The sequence below is a fragment of the Cyprinodon variegatus genome, unplaced genomic scaffold (assembly GCF_000732505.1).
Source record: "Cyprinodon variegatus isolate N-32 unplaced genomic scaffold, C_variegatus-1.0 Scaffold221, whole genome shotgun sequence".
In the NCBI taxonomy this organism is placed as follows: domain Eukaryota; kingdom Metazoa; phylum Chordata; class Actinopteri; order Cyprinodontiformes; family Cyprinodontidae; genus Cyprinodon; species Cyprinodon variegatus.
Genome location: NW_015150674.1, coordinates 401261 through 421427, shown reverse-complemented (window position 1 = coordinate 421427; position 20167 = coordinate 401261). Strand labels below are relative to the sequence as shown.

General features: G+C 39.4%; 2 protein-coding genes across 2 annotated transcripts in view; both read left to right on the top strand.

Annotated features, from left to right (window-relative positions):
• Positions 1-43: 43 nt before the first annotated feature.
• Positions 44-13660, top strand: wdtc1 (WD and tetratricopeptide repeats 1). Its single transcript, XM_015380805.1, has 16 exons — positions 44-520; positions 651-772; positions 859-942; positions 1803-1849; positions 3629-3740; positions 4023-4210; positions 4293-4475; positions 4556-4650; positions 5978-6093; positions 6189-6264; positions 6372-6465; positions 6547-6717; positions 6795-7030; positions 9467-9632; positions 11312-11504; positions 12272-13660. The coding sequence occupies exons 2-16, from the start codon at positions 725-727 to the stop codon at positions 12467-12469; spliced, it is 2007 nt and encodes a 668-aa protein (XP_015236291.1). The 5' UTR covers positions 44-520; positions 651-724; the 3' UTR covers positions 12470-13660.
• Positions 13661-16359: 2699 nt separating this feature from the next.
• tmem222 (transmembrane protein 222) overlaps positions 16360-20167 on the top strand; it is a 7235-nt gene continuing 3427 nt past the window's right edge. Inside the window, exons 1-5 of the mRNA XM_015380759.1 lie at positions 16360-16500; positions 16726-16810; positions 16909-16940; positions 17006-17102; positions 17212-17342. Of these exons, the coding sequence (XP_015236245.1) occupies positions 16382-16500; positions 16726-16810; positions 16909-16940; positions 17006-17102; positions 17212-17342 (464 nt within the window). The 5' untranslated portion in view covers positions 16360-16381. The remainder of the gene's footprint in view (positions 16501-16725; positions 16811-16908; positions 16941-17005; positions 17103-17211; positions 17343-20167) is intronic.

Genomic DNA, 20167 nt, shown 5'->3' with positions numbered 1-20167 from the left:
ATGATACTTTTATTTTGAAAGGTTGTCGGCCCGGAAGTGTTTAGTCTGGCGGAACTAGGCTGATTACCTGAGAGAGCAGGTTTGTGTTCAACTTAGAAAGGGTATTTCTGCGATTCCCGTCAAACTCAACGTCTTTTTGTCATCTTTGTTAAACAGACAGCATTTGACAGAAGTGTTTTAACGGAAAGAAAACCGAGGAGATCTATTAACTTCCCGCATTCTGTCATGAAATCTTTGCGGATGTTTACCTTACATGAACTGGACGTTTTGTTTGGCTAGCAAGGTAGCTGCAATGCGCTAACACCAGCTGTTCTGTTACGGACAAGGCTCTTAGAGGCCCGGTTTAAACGGGAATAAAGGGTTTTGTGAAGCGAACAGCGGTGTAACCTTTAGAAAAGCTGGTGTTTCGTGGCAAACGGAGGCTTGTTGCTGAAGTGGTAAACAGTAGCTCCCCAGCTAATGTCCTCGTTTTACTGGATTTCTGGAGTAGGAGCTTAACGCTCGTCTCTTCGACACTAAAGTGAGTAAAGTCTACTACTAGCTGAGCTCTCATATTTTTATTAACAAACACAGTTTCACCACCATTTTTTTTTTTTTTTGTTTGTAATCAATAACTTATTCTATCGCGATTCTGTGATTGTCTTTTCTAGTTCAGTTGCCTCTTCCAGCCGTAGATGCCCTCTGAGTGACTCCAGGAACCTGTTTTCTGCTTTGCTGTGAGGCCATGGCTGCTGCCAACATCACCAGGGAGATTCTGCACAGGCAGATCAGGGTGAGCAAACACAGCTGCTCGATCTGAGGGATTTCCTCGATTATGTAAATCATGATTATTAATCATCTGTTGTTATAAATGTTTAGGACAAGAGGACGTCTGGCTTTCAGAGGTGTTTTCATGTCACCGATCCCTTTATTAAAAGACTTGGATTGGAAGCTGAACTTCAGGTCTTTAACATCAGATGCTTTTCACATTTCAAAAAGCAGGCATTCAAGAGTATTATAATGATAGCTAAAAACACCAAAACAGCTGTTGTTTTTGTGGATGGAACTTGCAGTGAAGAGACATGTTGCAAATAGATCCAAATTTCCTCTTTTCTTTCTGTGTATAATGTGATTATAATGCATCCAGCTCTCTATTACATGTGTATCCCAGGTGGTAATATAGTTCAGTTTATTTATATAGTGCCAATTCACAACACATGTCATCTCAAGGCACTTTACAGTTCACCAGATCATACAGTCAAATTGATCCATCTAAGGAAAACCAGTTTATTGCATCGACTCATTGACTCGATTGCAATCCCTCACACTAAGAATGCTTGTGTGAGGGATTGCATTCCATTTGCAACCAGTAGTATAATTTTGCGAGTTTTCCGATTTGAAATCCAACAATAATCTACACTAAAGACATAATTCCGGCTGGGAACTATAGAGTATTGCTCTCATTAATTAAAAAAAAAAATGTAAAAGTTGCATGTATATGCTGTTTATTTGTCCAACCAGTGCTATAAAGAGTCAAAATGTGTTCTTGTAGTGCTTTAATGTGTAAAACAGTAAAACTCAGAGTTGCAAATAGAAAATACTCTGCTGGGTGGTGATGGCATACCAGAGCATGGGAAAATGTGGATTTATCAGCAGTGTATGTTTCTTTATGTTGTGCATTGTGTTTGTAGAATGTGACGGCTAAGATATATTCTATTCCCAAGAGTAGCTTTGATATAATTTTTTATATTTGATATGTCTTGCACAAACTAACAGGTAGTATTTCATCTTTTTCTCACGATCCATGTCACCTTCTTCTTTAGGGCCATACCGGCTGTGTGAACTGTTTGGAATGGAACGAACAAGGAGAGTAAGTCTCTTTAGGTCTCAAATAATCTGTTCTTACATTGTAACTTAGCCTCTTGCCGTTTTTATTATCTTCCCTCTGCATTTAGGTGAGTATTTAAGATATTTGTTTACATATAGAGGTATTTAGCTTTATACAGAGACAGTTTAATTATCTGTGTGGCTTGTTAAGCATAATAACTTTAAAGAAATGACATATAAAATAGGGATGTATTGATATAACCTTTTATTTCCCATACAATCCCAATATTGCAGCTTTGAATGTTGGCAAATGTTGATATTGACCAGATATATGTTGGAACAAATCATATCTTCTTTTATTACTCATTTTTAGTCTGGAATATTAGAAAATGCCTGATTAGGTGATGATAAACAGAGAACAACAGTAAAAAAAGAACGCGGTGAGGAAAAGCTGACCAATTTATTATTAAACAACGAGTTACATAATCTTCAAATAGATGCCAAATGAAGTGTAGTCTTTCAGCTTTTTATAGCTGTTATATTCCGATGGCTGATATTGGACAGATTTCCGATATTGAATCGGATAATTCGTAATATCAAACTCATGTAATTTAAACGCCATGAGGTAGAACGTAAAGGCCACTGTGCAGCAGCTACTTCAGACAGAAAGAAAGAACTGATCCAAACCAGAAACTGGCTGTTTTTTTGTTATTGTTTTTTAGCAGTCGAACCAGAACTAGAGAGAGGCTGTTATCTTATTTTAAGTGTGTTTACACTCAAAATACAGTCAAAAATTCTCTCTTCCAGTTAAGCCACGCACTTTCCCAGTTTTTAGTCTGTTCGATTTTTGTGTATTTAGACAAACGAAGTAATAACAATCAAAAAACTATATTCTCTCATGACATAGTCAGAACAACTGGAAAAGAGGAATCTGTTTCCCCTAGATGAAACATAATTTTTTTGACAAGAAAACAAGCATGCCTACCCTGTTGGGTTTTAGCCGTGTGTGCAGGTAGTTAAAAATATTACCAGCTGTGCAGAAGACACACTCTGAAGGGCTGGTTATACTCCCGCAGCAGTGTGCCGCAGTGAGCTTGTCGCAGGTATGATGCGAATATTTTTGATTTATGCCCAATATTGAAGCGTACTGTTCACTATTATGTTCCACGTCACAATGCAAAAGGGAAAATCACGAACTAGCTGTGGGTCTACATACAGCTGAGGAAGTGGAAAAACGCAAGGGGCAAGTTTGTGCGGCAACGGAGGGACATGAGGGCAAAAAGAGCAGGGATCCAGGTGGAAAAAGGGTCCTAGCGTTTTCTCGCACCTTGCTCTTAAGTCGAGTACGACTTCAGGAGTCTTTTTCCACAATGTTGGTCATACAAACGAAACAAGCTGGTAAGGTACCAAACAGGAAATACGCATAGTGTAGAGCAGATGTAGATTTGACCAATCAGAGGCCTCCTGTCTGAGGCACTGTCCTGCGGTCGCCTACAATTTTGGGGAGGTGCAGCAGAGTGTCTGCGGAAGGGGCGGAGGTATATATGCATTCAGTGCGACACACGCAGACGACCTGGTTTCTGAGTATAAACCAGCCTACGGTTTGCTTGTCTTAGCCCACAAAGTCACCTGCACAAATATATCGTCCATCCCGGTTTGTTGGTCTGGACTGTTGAAAAAATTTTTACTTATCGGTCAACCTTAGTGTGTAACTCTACTAATAATAATACAGATGTTTAAATGGAGTTTTTGTTTATATGTATTTAGACATAAAGGGCCCAAATGCAGCTTAGCTTGTGCTAGTAATTCTTATTGTTCTCAGTCTGCTGGCTTCAGGCTCAGATGATCAACATGCCATCATCTGGGATCCATTCAGACATAAGAAGCTCACAACCATGCACACGGGTCATGCTGCGAATATATTTTCTGTTAAGGTAAGGATCGTTGCTAGAATGACTCCTGTATTTTCAGCTTCTGTTTTATATACTCTGCACCCACTTACTGCAATGCTCTAAACCTGAATAAATTCTGTTCCTGGAAAAGGAAAGCTGGAATCGGATAAAGGTTTTCCTTCAAATGATCACGTGTCTGTCTTAAATCGAGATTGTCTTTGTAAACCACTTCATTATGTCAACCATCTTTGTTTGCCACTAAGTTCATAATTACTTGTGTCTGTTTTTTTTTTTTTTTTTCTCTGTCTGCTGTTCTGTTTACAGTTCCTCCCTCACACTGGGGACAGGATCTTGGTAACAGGTGCAGCCGACACAAAGGTCCATGTCCACGACCTGACCGTGAAGGAAACCATCCATATGTTCTCTGATCACACTAATAGAGTGAAACGTATCGCCACGGCACCAATGTGGCCCAACACCTTCTGGAGTGCTGCAGAGGATGGCATCATCAGGTGAGAACCTGAAACTGTAGTTTTAGCCTTTTCAACATCCCCATAAGGATGGAAGAATATTTCCTCTTTTTTTCCACCGCAGACAGTATGATCTGCGCGAGAACAGTAAACACTCTGAGGTTCTGATTGACCTGACAGAGTTTTGTGGGCAGTTGGCTGAGGCCAAGTGCCTCGCAGTGAATCCGCGGGACAATAACTACCTAGCAGTGGGAGCCAACGGGCCTTTCGTTCGCCTCTATGACATCAGGATGATTCACAACTACAGGTAAGTTGTTACTGATGTCCCTACCAGGTTTTCAAAGATGCCCAGAAACTAAATAAATCAGTTTTTTTCTCCTCACTCAGGAAATCTATGAGTCAGAACACTTCAGCGGCTGTGCAAACGTTCTGTGACAGGCAGAAGCCCATCCCAGATGGGGCTGGGCAGTACTATATAGCAGGTGGGTACAGGCCTCATTTACTAGCAATCACATCTCAAGCAATTGGGAAATCACTGAGGAGTTATTTTATGTAATTAATTTTTTTTGATAAGTGGATTATATAGATTCAATGAAGTGAAATATGTCAAATATTTATTTATGTTAGTAATAGTAATTCATATAGCCAAAAATCAATAAAAAAAACTTTTTTAAATGTTGTAACAGTGCCTACTGTTACTTTATTAATTTGCTGTTGTAAGTTTATATAATACTAGTATCTATATGTTGGATAACTGAATAGTCATGTAATTCATGAATGAGCTTAAAAGTATTTAATACCAGGTGTCCTATGTAAGATCAACCCGGATTTAAATAATCCATTTTAAATCTTGACATTTGGAATCACATAAAATCTTGAAAATGCAATCGATACCCAGTCCTATCAGTAAAAGGTAGTCGTTGATAAAACTCAGACTCATAAAATAGATATTTAATACAGACACGCATTGTTTTGCTCCTAGATCCTCAATAAGGTATCCCAAGTGGAACGTTTTTCCACCAGGCAGTCAAATTAAGACTGTGAGGTGTAGGGATAATGATTATGGGGTTGTGTCCAATCATGCTAATGGAAAGTTTAGTCGAAGGGAGAAAAAAAAAACACAAAGAAACCCATTTATGAATGTAGCTTGGAGCTTTGAAGTCTAAAACATACAGCTTTGTTCACAATGTAGCTAACTCTGTAGCTTTCATTGTGTGAAGCTAATTCTGATCCCCAGACTTTAACAGCTTCTGACCCAGGCTAGAAAGAACCAGGACATGACTTTTAAAGTACCCTTTTACCTGTAAACGTTGCATTTCAGTTGGAATTCAAGGTATTTTCCTGTGGAAGAAGTGTAGAGGCAACATAACCCTAGCTGCTTGAAGTTTAAGTTGAAATCTCCAAAGTCGGTGATGATTTAGGTGCTGTAACATCTGCTGGTGTTGGTCCTCTGTGTCATACTACTGTCTGATGGAGATAATTAAGGAGATGCTGATTTTATTTATCATCAGGACTCAGAAACTGCCTAAAAAACCGACGATGTCACTGCTTTTACTGAACAGCATACTGGCCTGACCTGAGAAAAGGGAGTTTGGTATTTTTGGACCTGTGTGATATTCTTTTTTGGAGAAACTGATTGAAATGTAAAACTCTGTAGCTACTGGATCTATATATATTTTACACATTTTGCTTTTTGAGTTAAATTACAATAATATGTCAAATGTTCTCACATATTGTTAGTTCCTTTGATCCATTAATGGAAAGTTCACTATGAAAGGTTAATTGAAGATGTTCTCTGCTGTGCTTCAGGCCATCTGCCAGTGAAACTCAGAGACTACAACAACCGCCTGAGGGTCCTGGTGGCCACCTATGTTACCTTCAGCCCCGATGGCACAGAGCTGCTTGTGAACATGGGTGGAGAACAGGTGACGTTTCTCACAATAAACAAGGAATCACGCCTTATTTTCTATCATTCAGTGACTTCAAATGTCTGATTAGTTCATTTGTACACTCCCTACAGGTCTATCTTTTTGACCTGACGTCAAAGCAGAGGCCATATACCTTTGTGCTTCCAAAACTGTGCCAGTCATCAGCAGGTAGCTCTAAGCATGCAGAGTAATTCCTCTGTTTGTAGAGCACAAAGGAGCTAATGTATACAGAGCAAGTTTTAGTCATTCAGCTGCTTTTTTTTTTTTTCTTTAAGACGTCCAGAATGGAAAGACAACCAACGGCGTCTCCAATGGCATTCATTTACCACCGGGCCACATTCACTTTTCTGAAAGCAAAACGCAGTCCAGGTAGGATATAATTCTATTCTTTATACTTTAATATGCGCCTGTTTTACTGAAGCTTTACCTCTTCCTTTTATCTTTTTCTAGCTCTGCTGAGCTTCCCCCTCACTTGGAGAAAATAAAGCAGCAGGCCAATAATGCGTTTGCCCGCCAGCAGTGGACACAGGCTATCCAGCTGTATAGTTTAGGCATTCATGAGGCCAGAGGCAACGCCATGCTTTACGGGAACCGGGCTGCAGCCTATATGAAACGCAAATGGTATATACCTTTTTATTCTTTTCTTATTTTCTGTATGATTTGTAAATGGTAATCTATGATCTATGTGTGACCTGCAGGGATGGAGACCATTATGACGCCCTTAGGGATTGCGTGAAGGCTCTGGCACTGAACCCGGGACATCTGAAAGCACATTTCAGGCTGGCACGGTGTCTGTTTGAGCTGAAATATGTGGCCGAGGCTCTGGAATGTCTAGACGATTTCAAAGGGAAGTTTCCTGAGCAAGCACACAGCAGTGCCTGCGACGCTTTGGATAAAGATATCAAGGCTGCTCTATACTCCAAGTCTGATTCAGGTAGGAAGATAAAAACATCCGTTTACAACCCACTAGGTTTGATTAGGATGTATTGTGTAAAGGAGTTTGTTTTTTGAAACCAGCACAATAAATTATCTGTTAATCATCAGCCCTATTTAATACACCCTTTTGAAACCGTGCCGAGATCGGTCCGAGCATGGTTACCGAGATAACTGTTGAGTGTAAATGGCAGGCACAGCTGAACTAGACCGTGCCAGACACAACCAAACCAAACCGCACTTAACTGGTACTAGTTCATCAGCAGGGCTCGGCACGGTTTAATTCTGGAACGGTTCTCAGATAACAAAGAGAGTATTAGCAGACTGCATCCGTAACCAGAACATTTCAGACATTTATAAAAATACTAGCTTCCTTACCGTGCCACCCGATTTCCATTGATGATTCTGCTTAGCAGTTAGATTGGATTAGATTAGATGAGCTTTATTGATCTCACAGCGGAGAAATTCACTGGTCACATATTGGCATAGTAATTAGAGAAGGTGCATTAAGAATAAACAATATATATACAGTATATCAAGGTATATACAGTATATCAAGATAAATAAGGATTAAGGTGCAAGTGTACATGTATCACACACAATGAAAAACAAAATAAAAATAAGAAATAAAAAAAAATTTAAAAATACAAGGGAGTAACACAGAGATTTGAGGTGTCATATGTACAATCAGGATGGCTTATATACCGGTGGATTGACTTTTACATTAAAGTGTAGTAGGTAAGGAACAACAGTGATGAACCTCAACTCATGTCATTGTTTCCTGTGTCTGTAAGCCCCGATTAGACTATCGTTTGTCGTATCCACTTCCCAAAAGCCGACTCTGTCAAGTAAATTCACCAAAGACTGCCTTTTTCACCTGACCTTCCGCAAACAACGAAATATCAAAATGATGACAAAAAAAATATTTTTTCCCCCCAATACAACTTTATTTGTTTCTGCAAAGAACATTACAGAGCAACCATATTGCACTATAGGTATTCTCAGCAACATTTTCAACAGGTGTAAAATCAGATGTTTACCAGTCAAGTAAATGTCCTTCCTTTGTGCAAAACAAGAAACGGTAAGGAAGAAAAATAAAATAAAATCATACATCTATTAAATAAAAGATGACAAAACATACCTTCCTGAGCTTTGCGGGCTCCGCCATGTTGACTTAGATAGATTTTGAGTTCTTCTAAGGGTTAGTTAGAGTTAATGCCAACTTAGCCAAAGTTGTAATGGCTTGCTGTAATATTGTAATTTATTTTTGTTTCTTTCTTTCCTAACTGAGCCCACTCCTTTGTCTTTCAATCTTTTTTCCATATTAGAGATAATGTTTATATCTCCTCCTAATATGCAAACTATCAGACTGACTGACAATTCTACGTTTTATTGCGTAGGGAAAAAAACTCTGACCATTGGTTATTTTAGCCTAACAGCCCGGCTTTTTGGAACTCCCTGCAAACCTGGCCACTTCACCCATGCTTTCGAATCACAAATTTTCACCACCAAGTGCCGCTTTTACACTTATATGTGCCATTAGGGAGGTAAATGTATTTATAAACAAAGTTTCCGTAGTCATTATACTCATTAAAAGTCAGTATATCAGCCTAATTTCACTAATTTTGTCAGCCTTCAGCATAACCAGCGTTTGTGCTGAAATCTGCTAGAAAGCGCCTCGCAGGAGGGAGCTGTGATTGCAGTCTTATATGCTGATAAAACATGAGCTTAGCAGGGACAACCCTGAGATGTATATCAAGTTATCATGGAGGTTTACAGGTAATTAAATCTCAAAATCAAAAGTTTATATTATGTTAAACAAACTAATTTTAATAGAAATTTTAACTTCCATACAATCAGTGAGAAGAGTCCTGATTACTCCACGGTTTTTCAGCAGACAGCTACTGATGCCCACAATGTTATATCAACCTAAAATGTTATATCCAATTATATGCATGGAAAGTTGGGTGGAAAGAAAAAAGGAAACCGAAATAACCCTGGCTTTGAGGCAGATTACAAAGCAAAGATCATTCTAGATTTGAGGGGAAAATAAGAAAATTGCTTTGGCAGAAGCTGGTGCTTCTGGAGGTGCTGCAAAAAAGACGTGTCCAGGGGAGGGGCTGCAGCTTTCGCTGTTTTTTTTTGTTGTTTTTTTTAAAGCAACTTGTGAACCAGAGATAATTCCACAGATTCATTCCTCCTCGGTTAAGAAACATCTGGGATTGTGCCCATGTTTCTCAGCTTTAGGTGGGACGGAGGTTAGTTTACGATTTAAAATATTCCTGTTTGAGTTTATAAGAAATGAGCAACAGTCGTAGCACGTTTAAAAGAAGCTTTAAAAGCTTTGATTTTATCCATTTAAAATACGCAGCATCATGGTAGTGAGGGGGTTACACAAAAAAGTTTTGGTAAGTGGTATTTTTGTCTTTGCCTGCAGACGATAAAAAGGCCAACAGCTCCATTCGTTTCCACTCGTTCAGTCGTAAAGAGTCCATTCCTGATGACGAGATAACTCTGAGGGAGCACAGTTTTGACTACAAGCACAGATACTGTGGCCACTGCAACACCACCACGGACATTAAAGAGGCCAACTTCTTTGGGAGGTCTGTACACCACGCTTCCATTCTGCTGTTGTGTCACTAGATGGCAGTCTGAAGCTCTGTGATTTCATTATAGTCCTTCAGGTCTAGCTGTGAAGTAACATTTCTATTGTGATGTACTGAACATGCTTGCTAGTTTGTACAGTGAAGCTGCCAAAGGTGAGTAAATCCTTAGGATTGTTTTGGCTTCCTTTAAACCTCTGGGACCCACTGCATTCTCTAATGTTAGTGTTGAATTTTCACCCTTTTTTTTTTTACCTCCTCCATTGATTTGAAACTTTTTTATTATCTTATGTTACATGGTATTGCCCTAGATGTCCAAAAAACACATTAGAAAATTGTCCAGATTGCAGCAAAGACAATTTTTAACAAACTTTTTTAACAAATTTTTTTAAAGGAAAGTTTTTCAAATGTTTCTCCCTCAGCTGATCTTCAGCTGCTCGGTGAAAAGCGATCAGGCTGTTTCCTGGTGGGATTTCTGGCTCTGGTTGTGAGTTTCAGCTCATTACTTTGCGGGAAGGTCTTCCTCCATCACCACCTCTAGCCGTTTGCTGCCTTTAAAGCATTTTTTCCCTGATTAGCCCCAATTTAGCTTCAGTTCCAGGTGCTCCAGAGGAAAAGCTTCACAACAGATGATGACAGTGCTGCCACCATGTTTTCTATCGGAACACCTTCACTGTTTGCTGTGTGTGCTTCTTAGACTTGTGCAAACTGCAAAATGGTTGTTTTGTTTTTTAAACCACTCTCTTTCTGCTACTGCTCAATCAGAACTATTGGATTACATCATTAATTGTTGACTTGTTATCTCCCAACTGTCAGCTGTTGCTCTTTGCTGCTTTTCAGATTTATGCTCTCTGATTTGTGACTTTGTGCCACACCCTATTCCTTAATTAAATGTTAACGATGTTTAAAACTGTCCTCTGTGAGAATAGGAAAGTTTGGGATATTTAATTACTTAATTCTGCCTTAAATGTGGACACAACTTTATCCCTCATCTGTCTGCAGTCTTTTCTTTAATATTCTTTGAATAATTTTAGCAGTTTTTTTTTTTAAGTTTAGATAGCTTGCCAGTATCTGTACTGGGCCTTTAATAAACATACTTCGCTGCAACAAAAGACATGGTTTGCAAGACACCTTCTTTTTAATATTTTTGAAATCACACTCATACATTTAAAAACTATATTTTGAAACGTTTAAACAGTCTATCCATTGTTGATATTCAGTGGCACACAGACAGCCACATTGTAAACATAGTGGATGCCATAAGAATGAACTGAACGTCTGGAAAGTAATGGAACTCTAAAGGAACTTGTCGACTGGTCTTAATCCTTTAGAGGTCTCATTGTGTTATAAAATACTCTGATGGCTCAATATGACTCACTGCTGCTCTTTGTCGTTTAAATTTCTCTGTTAACTGAGTAACCAAACAGATTGTGTCACCTCGTTCTGAACCTCACATACCAGAATATCCTGCTCAGTTACCTTTCACTACATTTACTGAGAAAAGTTGCTAGATACACGGGTACCATCATTCTGCTTAAGGAGTCAGATTTAAAAGTGTTGTTGTTTATTTAAAAGTGCGTTTTCCAAGTAAAAATAAATCCCCAAAAAATTCTGTGAATTTTCTTGTTCCAAGAGCATGTCTTGACAGACAGGTCTGAACAGATGTCTTTTCTCTCTAGCAAAGGCCAGTATATCGTGAGTGGCTCAGATGATGGCTCATTTTTCATCTGGGAGAAGGAAACGACTAACCTGGTGAGGATCCTTCAGGGAGATGAGTCAATAGTCAACTGCCTCCAGCCCCACCCAAGCTACTGCTTCCTGGCCACTAGTGGTATCGACCCTGTGGTTCGGTTATGGAACCCGCGGCCAGAGGTAAAGAAACTAAATCCCTTTGTAGCACAAACGTGGCAGGCTGGAGAAGTGTGGGAATGGAAAGGTTTCAGATATTTTCTGGATCTGGAAAAGTTTAGGGAGAAAAAATAAAAAATATATTTGTTTTTTTTTTTTCACACTTCTTGCATCCATTTTTTCAACTTTGGTACATTTCTGTGTAATTTAAAAAAAAAGGTCCAAAATGGATAAAAGCTCTGCCACTTTCAGTCTAAGGGGAAAAAAAATTTACTTAATTATTTCGAGACAGGACATCAGTCGGTTCGTCTCCAAAAGCTGAAAGCGTACTAAATATGCACCGAATCAGGCTTCTCTGGTATAATCCTGATAGCTGCTGTTTATTTGGGTCTGACCTGCCCTGTTTTATATGACTGTGACCTATAAGAGCAAATAAGCTTGAAGAATATCTGAATCTATGCATCAGATTATTTTTGCTTTAATAGGTTCTTATTTTGAAAATTTAAAAGTGCATCAGAGCGCATAATGCATTTTATCAGTTCAGTGCATTAATTGAATAAATGCTTATATAGAAAGCTGATCGGGAGAATGATGGATGATTTTTGAATCATGAAAGATGACGAAGGAAAATAAGTCAATTGCCAGCTAGCTAAAAGGTTATAATTGCAGAACTTGAACCCCATAAACCCCAGAGGTACTCCATAAAATATTTGCACATGAGATCTCAGGTGGGCACTAAAATCTTTTACGTCAGATGAAGAATGTTTTATAAGCTGTTTTCTCTCCCTTAGACCGATGGTGACAATGGGCGTGTGGTGGAGGACATGGAGGGAGCAGCTCAGGCAAATCAGCGGCGAATGAATGCAGATCCTTTGGAGGTCATGCTCCTGAACATGGGTTATCGCATCACAGGCCTGCGCGGCGTTGGACCCGACGGTTCTGATGATGAAGACAGCTCGGACGGACCAGTACAGTGCAGGACAAGCTAAATACCCGTATTTGTTCTGTAGAATGGCTGTAGGAAGCAAAGGACTCTCCCAGATTCTGTTTTAATACCTGAACCCCGCTTCCCTGTCTGATAGAACATTGGGTGTGATGCCACATGTCTGCACTATGCACCGCCATCCTACGCCAGATCTGGTGGAAACCACCTTTGGGTTAGGAGCTCATGGAAGGCAGCAACATCGCTCCCATGCTTTCTAGGTACCAACAGCACCCACTCTGCATTAGCAGAGGTTGAATAGCGTCTGAGCGGAACCCTTCCACATCAGCTACCAGTTTCTCACCAAGGAGGAGGTGTGCAGCGCTAATACCTTCAGGTTTTTGTTGGAGAGTCCCGCAACACAAAGACGCAGCAGTGTAGATTCACTCGACCTATTTTCAGGTCGCTCAGTGGCCAGCTTTCAGATGGAAGAGCACTTTTTGTGTCTGCAAAGCTTCCTGGTTCCTGCTCAGGTTGGAACAGCTGTGCACACCGGTCACAGGTTCTACGTCGGACTCAGTCCTGCGCTCAGATGGATTTTCTGTTACAGGAAGTCGTTGAACGAAGCGTAGCTCCTCACATTGTGATGATCGTTGCTAAGATTAATCTATTTATAGTTTGAACTGTCAGGAAAAGCGAGAGTTTTCTTCTGCCAAAGTTTACCATCTGTGTTTTAAAACCGCCAAGGATTAATGTTTGGGGTTTTTGTTCCTCCGTTTATTTACACATAATTTGCTCAGTGTAGTTTACCGCTTATAAAGATGAATGGGTAATAACGAGGGAGAATTTGTATCACAAATAACTTTCTAATAACTTTGATTTCACTCCTTTTATTTTGCACATACATTTGAGATGACTTTCTTTTTTGTAATAAGTGGGAGATTTGTGTTCCATTAACTGGGCTGAAATAATTGTGACCATTGAGTTCCTGGCTGTTCCAGTATTGGTCAGGTTTTCAGCTTGCATGAGGCTTCTCACGCTGAAGCTGCAAGGTTAAAAAAAAAGAAGAGCCACACCCCATCAGGTGCACAGAGTACGGCTCATTGAATTTCCTTTAAACCCCAGTTAAAACTATGTTAAAGAACGGGTCCTCACTGGATCATTCAGCTTCCATGTGTTTTAGTTTTGCTTCGGTTTGTTTTCACCTCCACCGTGGACCCTGTAATGAGCTTTGATCCAAGCAAAATTAAAAGAAAATACTAACATTTTGTCTTTTATGATTTTTTTCCCCTATGACTGACACAAACTTTTAACATAAAAAAAATACATCACTACAGATATAACCCTATCTAGGTTAGGAAGATGTAGCTCACTGTCTCAAGCTGCTGTATGCTCATTTATCACTGTCTGCTGTTCTGTGTTTCTGCTGACTATTGCACAACAAATTGTCCTAAATACGGTAGAAATTAGTGTTTTATATTTGGAAACAAATATTTAAAGACTGGAAAAAAGGACAAAACTTCCCCGGTTACTCATTTATTTTAGCTAACGAGGCATGCATTACATTTTTATCACAAACCTCTCGTGTCACTGTTATTTTCTCTATACTTAGTCACTCAGCAAAACATCAGTAGTAGAGAAAAGTATACACATTAATACAATCCTTATCTGTAGACTATTCACTAGTATATGGCAAACACACTGCTCTTCTATCAGGTGAAGCCCAACCATAAAGCAGACCTATAGTTAAGTGGTTTTTATCAAAAGTAAATTCAATAAAATCTAGAATCTGTTGCAAGGCTCTAGAGAACTTTTTTTGAAGGAACATTCCCCAGTTAAAAATAAAAAAAGCTACGTCTGACTATGAATCTGTAAAACTCGTAGAGATAAATTAAGTGATTTAAACCTGTAGTGGGATGTTTTTGTACTGAATGCAGTTTATTCAATCCATTCTTTATGGAAGGCCATTTCCACCACTCTGATGAAAAAAAAAAAAAAGTTATCCCATAATAATGAGATATTATCTCATTATTATGACCTTGCCATCTCAACCAGACAGCTAAAGCCCACAAAGGATCGAAGCATGGAAAAGTTTCTTCAATGTGACAAATGAGACATTTGTCCTTCAAACCTGAAAATATTCCTCAGGTGATTGAAGGAACAGTTTCCTGGCGGCGCCCCTGTCCATAATAATTCTAAGATATGTTTATGTCCAGAGGCGTAGCCAGAACATTTCAATAAGGGTGGCCAGGCAATAACCAATGTACACTGAGAGGGGGGCCAAAAGCAGATAGGCGCCAGAACCTCAGGATCAATCTACACTGTTCAACAGGAAAATGAATTAGCACAACATCCTTATTTTCTAAATAAAGCCAAACTATAGTTTCCTACAAATAAACGCACATATTTAATTTATTTCTTTCAATGTTGAGATCTGGGGCGTTAATCTTTTCCGTCGTCATTACTTACCCACTTGTATCAATAAACATTCTGCATAAAATTTATGTTTACAAGCACTAATATCTACATAAACTGATTATTTGATAAGTTTTTATTAAAATTGTTATTTATCTATGATTTCACTAAAGACTCCCAGATGACTTGCAGAGACATATTTTCTCTTTACCCAATATAACACAAAATGTATTTTTGAAAAGAGAATGAAATCTGTATTTATCATCTTTGGTGTTAATATATTGATATGTATAATTAACCACAAAAAATGTAAATGTTTAGAATATTCCATTTGAGAGTATTACTGCTGCCACCAGTGTTGGACACGTTAGTTTGAAAAAGTAATTAGTTATAGTTACTAGTTACTTCTCCAAAAAAAGTAACTGAGTTACTGAGTTACTCCACAATGAAAGTAGCTAGTTACTAGTAAAAGTAACTATTGCGTTTCTCGCCTCCGTAACCCTCACCACAAAGCCAGCTGAATAGAGTGGACGACAAAGACAAGTACCTGCAGAGAGTTTTGCATTTTGCAACTCAACGTAAATGAGATGAGGGTGGGAACGCTATCTGACGGGCCTATAAACTGCGTCAGATAGCGTTCCCCCTGCTTAACATGGGGGAACGCTATCTGATGCCGTTAAAATATCATCAGGCTGCATTACCTCTACTCATGGGTGTGAGTTCAGATCTGGTGAGTGTATGAAATTAATAACTGGGAACGTCTAATTCTGAAATCCTGTGTGTTTGGGTTGTTATAGATACTGCAACATCCATCCATCCATCCATCCATCCATCCATTGAGATTTCTCCATATAGGCTAACATTTGATCGTTCACGCTCTCCGTAGTTCTCCTGTGGCGCGAGCACAGGGCGACTGTTGCGCGCCTTTAGCGAGCATGTACGTTTCCTGTCACTTGCGCGGTGAATCGTGCCGCCTGCGCTGTGCAGAGATGCAGGGGAAACTGTATCAGGTGGGGAAACGCAGCTCGACGTAACACTGGTATTCACATCTGGAAAACGCTGTTTTGCTGCTGGAGTCCTCCTCACTCACCATCTCTCTTTGTGCTGTACGTTAACACCTGCCAGTGGAAACACCCACCTACCCAACTGGAAGATGTAATCTCACTATACATCAGCCATTCTCATCCTCCCCTCTCTTATGACAAGGCGTGCACGAGTCCTATCATGAAAAAAGGTTAATTCTGCGACCTCAGTAACAGGGTGTCGGCAATGGTAACTGCATTATAGTTACAGTCAAAGTAATTAGATAGATTACTTGTTACTAAAAAAAGGTAACAGCGTTAGTAACGGCATTACTCCCATCACTGGCTCCCACCATCTGTATTAGAGGGGAAAAAATGGTAGGGGTGGCCACCCCTGCCCCCCCATCTAGCTTCGCCCCTGCTTATGTCCGGGAATGGAACATGAGGCGCAGTTAGATTATATGCCCAAACAGCCTACCATACCCTGCGCTGCCTCTGTGCGTCAGCGCCGTCTGGGTCTCCCTCTGTGATCTCAGGCTGTGATGGCGGAGGTGGAAGACACCGACATCATGATGAGCTACCAGGCGGATTTCTTAAAAAGCGGCAGGAAAAGCAGCCGCTATCCGTACTGCATTGTCTGGACACCTATCCCGATTCTATCGTAAGACGCTCACGATTCCCAAACCTGCCCCATTAAATGCTGCATTTGATAAATCTAACGCATCTTCCCTATAACATGTAATCAAAACATTAATCCGCCTATCCCTCCCTCAGTTTTTGTTTTTGTATTTATTTATTTACATAGATGGATTAAATGCACAGCATGGATTATAATCTGTGAAACGATCAGACCTGAATTAACTTATTAATTGAATCCATCCTGCAGGTGGGTGCTTCCCTTCATTGGTCACATGGGCATCTGCACCTCATCAGGGGTCATAAGAGACTTTGCAGGATCCTACTTCGTTTCGGTACTCTCCTATTTCTATAGACCTTATAATAACAGCATCTCACCCCATGTGGCTGTGAGCCCTGAACATTATTATAAAACCTGTGATTGTCTCTACAGGAGGATAACATGGGGTTTGGTCGACCTACAAAGTAAGTTTGATTATTTAACTGTGGTGTTTTGCAATTTCCAACTTTTAATCAAATGAATGTTGTAGGTTTTGGAGACTTGATGTTGATAAGGTTTGTGGGAATGGCGCAGCTACATGGGACCAAGCAGTCCATGATGCATCTGAGGAATACAAATGCAGGCCGGTATGAATGTACCTACGGTAGATCTTTTTTTTGTGAAATGCCTTCTGGTACAGAATTGTTCACACGTCTCATTTATGTATTTTCTGTTTTTCCCCAATTTGCATCAAAGCACAACTTGTGTTTAGATAACTGTCATTCCCACGTTGCCATGGCTTTAAACCTCATGAGATATGACAACTGCACATCCTGGAACATGGTCAACCTCTGTGTGCTGTCCTTCATTCATGGGAAGCATGTCAGGTATATTTCTCACACACAATTACCAATGAAATTATAATGATCTACAGTCTCTTAATAATATTTCAGCTCGCTGATCACAGTTTCTCCTTAAAAGTTATTAATATTTCATTAGAAAAATCAAGAAACAACCTTAGAACTAATAGATATAGAGATGGGTTAAATGCAGAGGTACAGAGGTAAAGTTTAATTATTATTTATTATCAATTATATTATTATAAGTTTTAGAAAGAAATTGGTTTTAAAAGCCATTTATGGTCAAATTCTCTTTATAAAGCTCGCTCTTTATTCATTGGATAAACCGGACCCCACCTAGTATGAAACATTTGTCTTAGTCTTAAAGAGTATGTTATCTGCTCCATCGCATAAGTATCCCAAACCTTTTGAATCCATACCTTCTACATTGGAGGCTTCAACCATCTAATAGTTATGTTTTAGTGCTGTTTTGAGTAGTATGGCTCATTCGTCCTGACCCTTGCTTCGGGTTTTTCTCCCATTGTTTCCACGTCGGGGTGGGGGGGTTGGGACCTCTCTTTTTAAAATCACCCTGGGAGCTTCAGATATCTCATCCCAGGATAAACATAGATTAGGACAAGACCAGAACATACAAGTACGGTTTTCCGTTTGCGTTCTGCAGTACCTCCAGCATGAACTGGTTTGTGTAGGGCTCATTGTACTAGCTATTCCTGGCATCCTGAAAAAAAGATTCTAACCATCTCTTTGAATTTTCTCTATGTGCTCCAATACACATTTCTTCCCATTTATCCTCTGCTATTGCATGGATGCATGCATCCATACAGACATACATACATAAGAGAGGGAAACTATGTATGTATGCATGCATGCATATGTACATGTAGATATGCATATGTATGTAGATATGCGTATGTATGTAGATATGCGTATGTATGTTGATATGCATATTTATGTTTGTATAACAATTGTCTATAGGAGTAGGTTTAATGAAGCTGTATAAATCTATAGAAGTGTGTTTAGAGAGACCAAATAGATTTTTCATCTGCCCAGAAAGTTCGAATTTTCCCTTTTAAGTAAATTGATGAATATAACATAGTCCAGGATTAGACCAGTTTCTGAAGCCAGTATCTAGTTTGTTTGTTAAAAGAATCTTGTCAATTCTGTTTTGATACCTTAAAAACTAATTGCATTTTATTCAAAAATTTAATAGTATTCAGTAGTCATTTCCTTTGCAGGGGCATCTAAGAAGGGTAATATTTATAGTGGCTCTGAGTTTATACCTTCGTCCATCCCAGGCTGTTGGGTGTCTAGACTGTTCTGGATCCACACCAGTAGGGAAAGAAGTTTTGCAGCCCAGTGGTAGTATTTGAAGTTTGGGGATTTAAGGTCTCCAACTGATTTAGATAACTGCAAAGTTTTTAGGCTTCTTCTAGTGTGCTTAATTGTTTGCCTGAAAGAATCCGGATATCATTCTATCTAATTGAAATAGCATCTGGAACAAATAGAGTGACCTTGGTAGGACATTCATATGAGGACTTTCCACACAGCCTCTTATAGAGTGCAGCCCATCACTCTAAATGATTTTAAATGGCTCGTGGGAGTTTACTGATGATCAAGTATCTGTTACTTAGAAACCAATTGTTAGGCTTAAATGTAAAAAACCAAGACACAACCATCAAAGTAACATATAAGGTGGAGGAAAGATTACAAATGGGTTTTAAAAGGCATTTAGAGTCTAATTTTTAGCAGGGTTTCATGCTTTTTGTGTTCATCATCCATGCCTGATATGTTTAAGAACATAAGAACCTTTCTCTGCAATTATAGCTACATCCTTTGAAGAGGCTGGCGCTTCATGTTCAGTACCTTGCTAAACAGTTTTGTCTGATTGGACAGAGGGAGCATTTAAAACCTGAGTTTTAATTTTTGCCACAGATTATTCATTTAAAATCACTCTATTTAACACCGCCACTCAGGCTCGGACTGGGAACGGTTTTCGGCCTTGGCATTTTTCCATCGACATTGCCCCCAGTGTGCAGCGGTGCTTTCCCATCAAACATTTTTATATAGATCAGAGACCTTTACTTCACATTCTGACTGTCTCCTCTGGTATGCTGGAGGATTTTCACGAAATTTTGCAAAGACTCGCTCTCTCCACTTAAAAAATGCACAATGATGTACCCGCTCACGAGAGGGAACGCCTATTAAATGTGTGTGAGAGCATGCATGGGCCCATTTCTCCTCGTGCACGCTCTGTTTAAAAGCTGCTGTTTGCATCGTTCATACAAGCTTACTTTCCAAAAGAAGATTTGCAATTTTTCCACTATGTCAGACTCGCCATCGGCAAGTGAAAATGGAGACGAACACTTAGGACGGCCTCATGTAGACATATCACCAGAATGATTGACAGTTAGGAGGACCGCTTATTTTGATGATCCACCTGGAAAAAGAACATCCTCCGCTATACCTTCAAGTGGGACCTTTCAGGTTTTTTGTTCTTTTGCCTCTCTTCAGTTTTGTGGAGTAAATGACCCTCCTGTCAGCAGTGTTCCCAAACACATCACCTGTATTCGAAGAAATTAACTCAGAGTCAGTTTAGTGAACTGATTGCTTTGTAGTGTAAATGGATTTATGTTATATTAAACTAAAGCAGATATGATCTGGTACATGTTCTACTTTTTACCTAATAGAATTATATATAGTAATTATAGAATACACTTTGTTTAAAAATATCCATTTGGCTGTTTGTTGAATTGTGATTAAAGTCCTATTTTAGTTTTTTTTAATATTCACATTATACTGAGTTGTGTTTACTTTGATGTTACACAGAGCCCTTGCTTCTTTTAAAACGCTGT

Coding starts and splice junctions, on each gene's coding strand:
- wdtc1 (XM_015380805.1), top strand. CDS start 725: ATGGCTGCTGCCAACATCACCAGGGAGATTCTGCACAGGCAGATCAGG. Junction 4,211..4,292: donor GCAGAGGATGGCATCATCAG/GTGAGAACCTGA, acceptor TTTCCACCGCAG/ACAGTATGATCTGCGCGAGA. Junction 6,718..6,794: donor GCCTATATGAAACGCAAATG/GTATATACCTTT, acceptor TGTGACCTGCAG/GGATGGAGACCATTATGACG.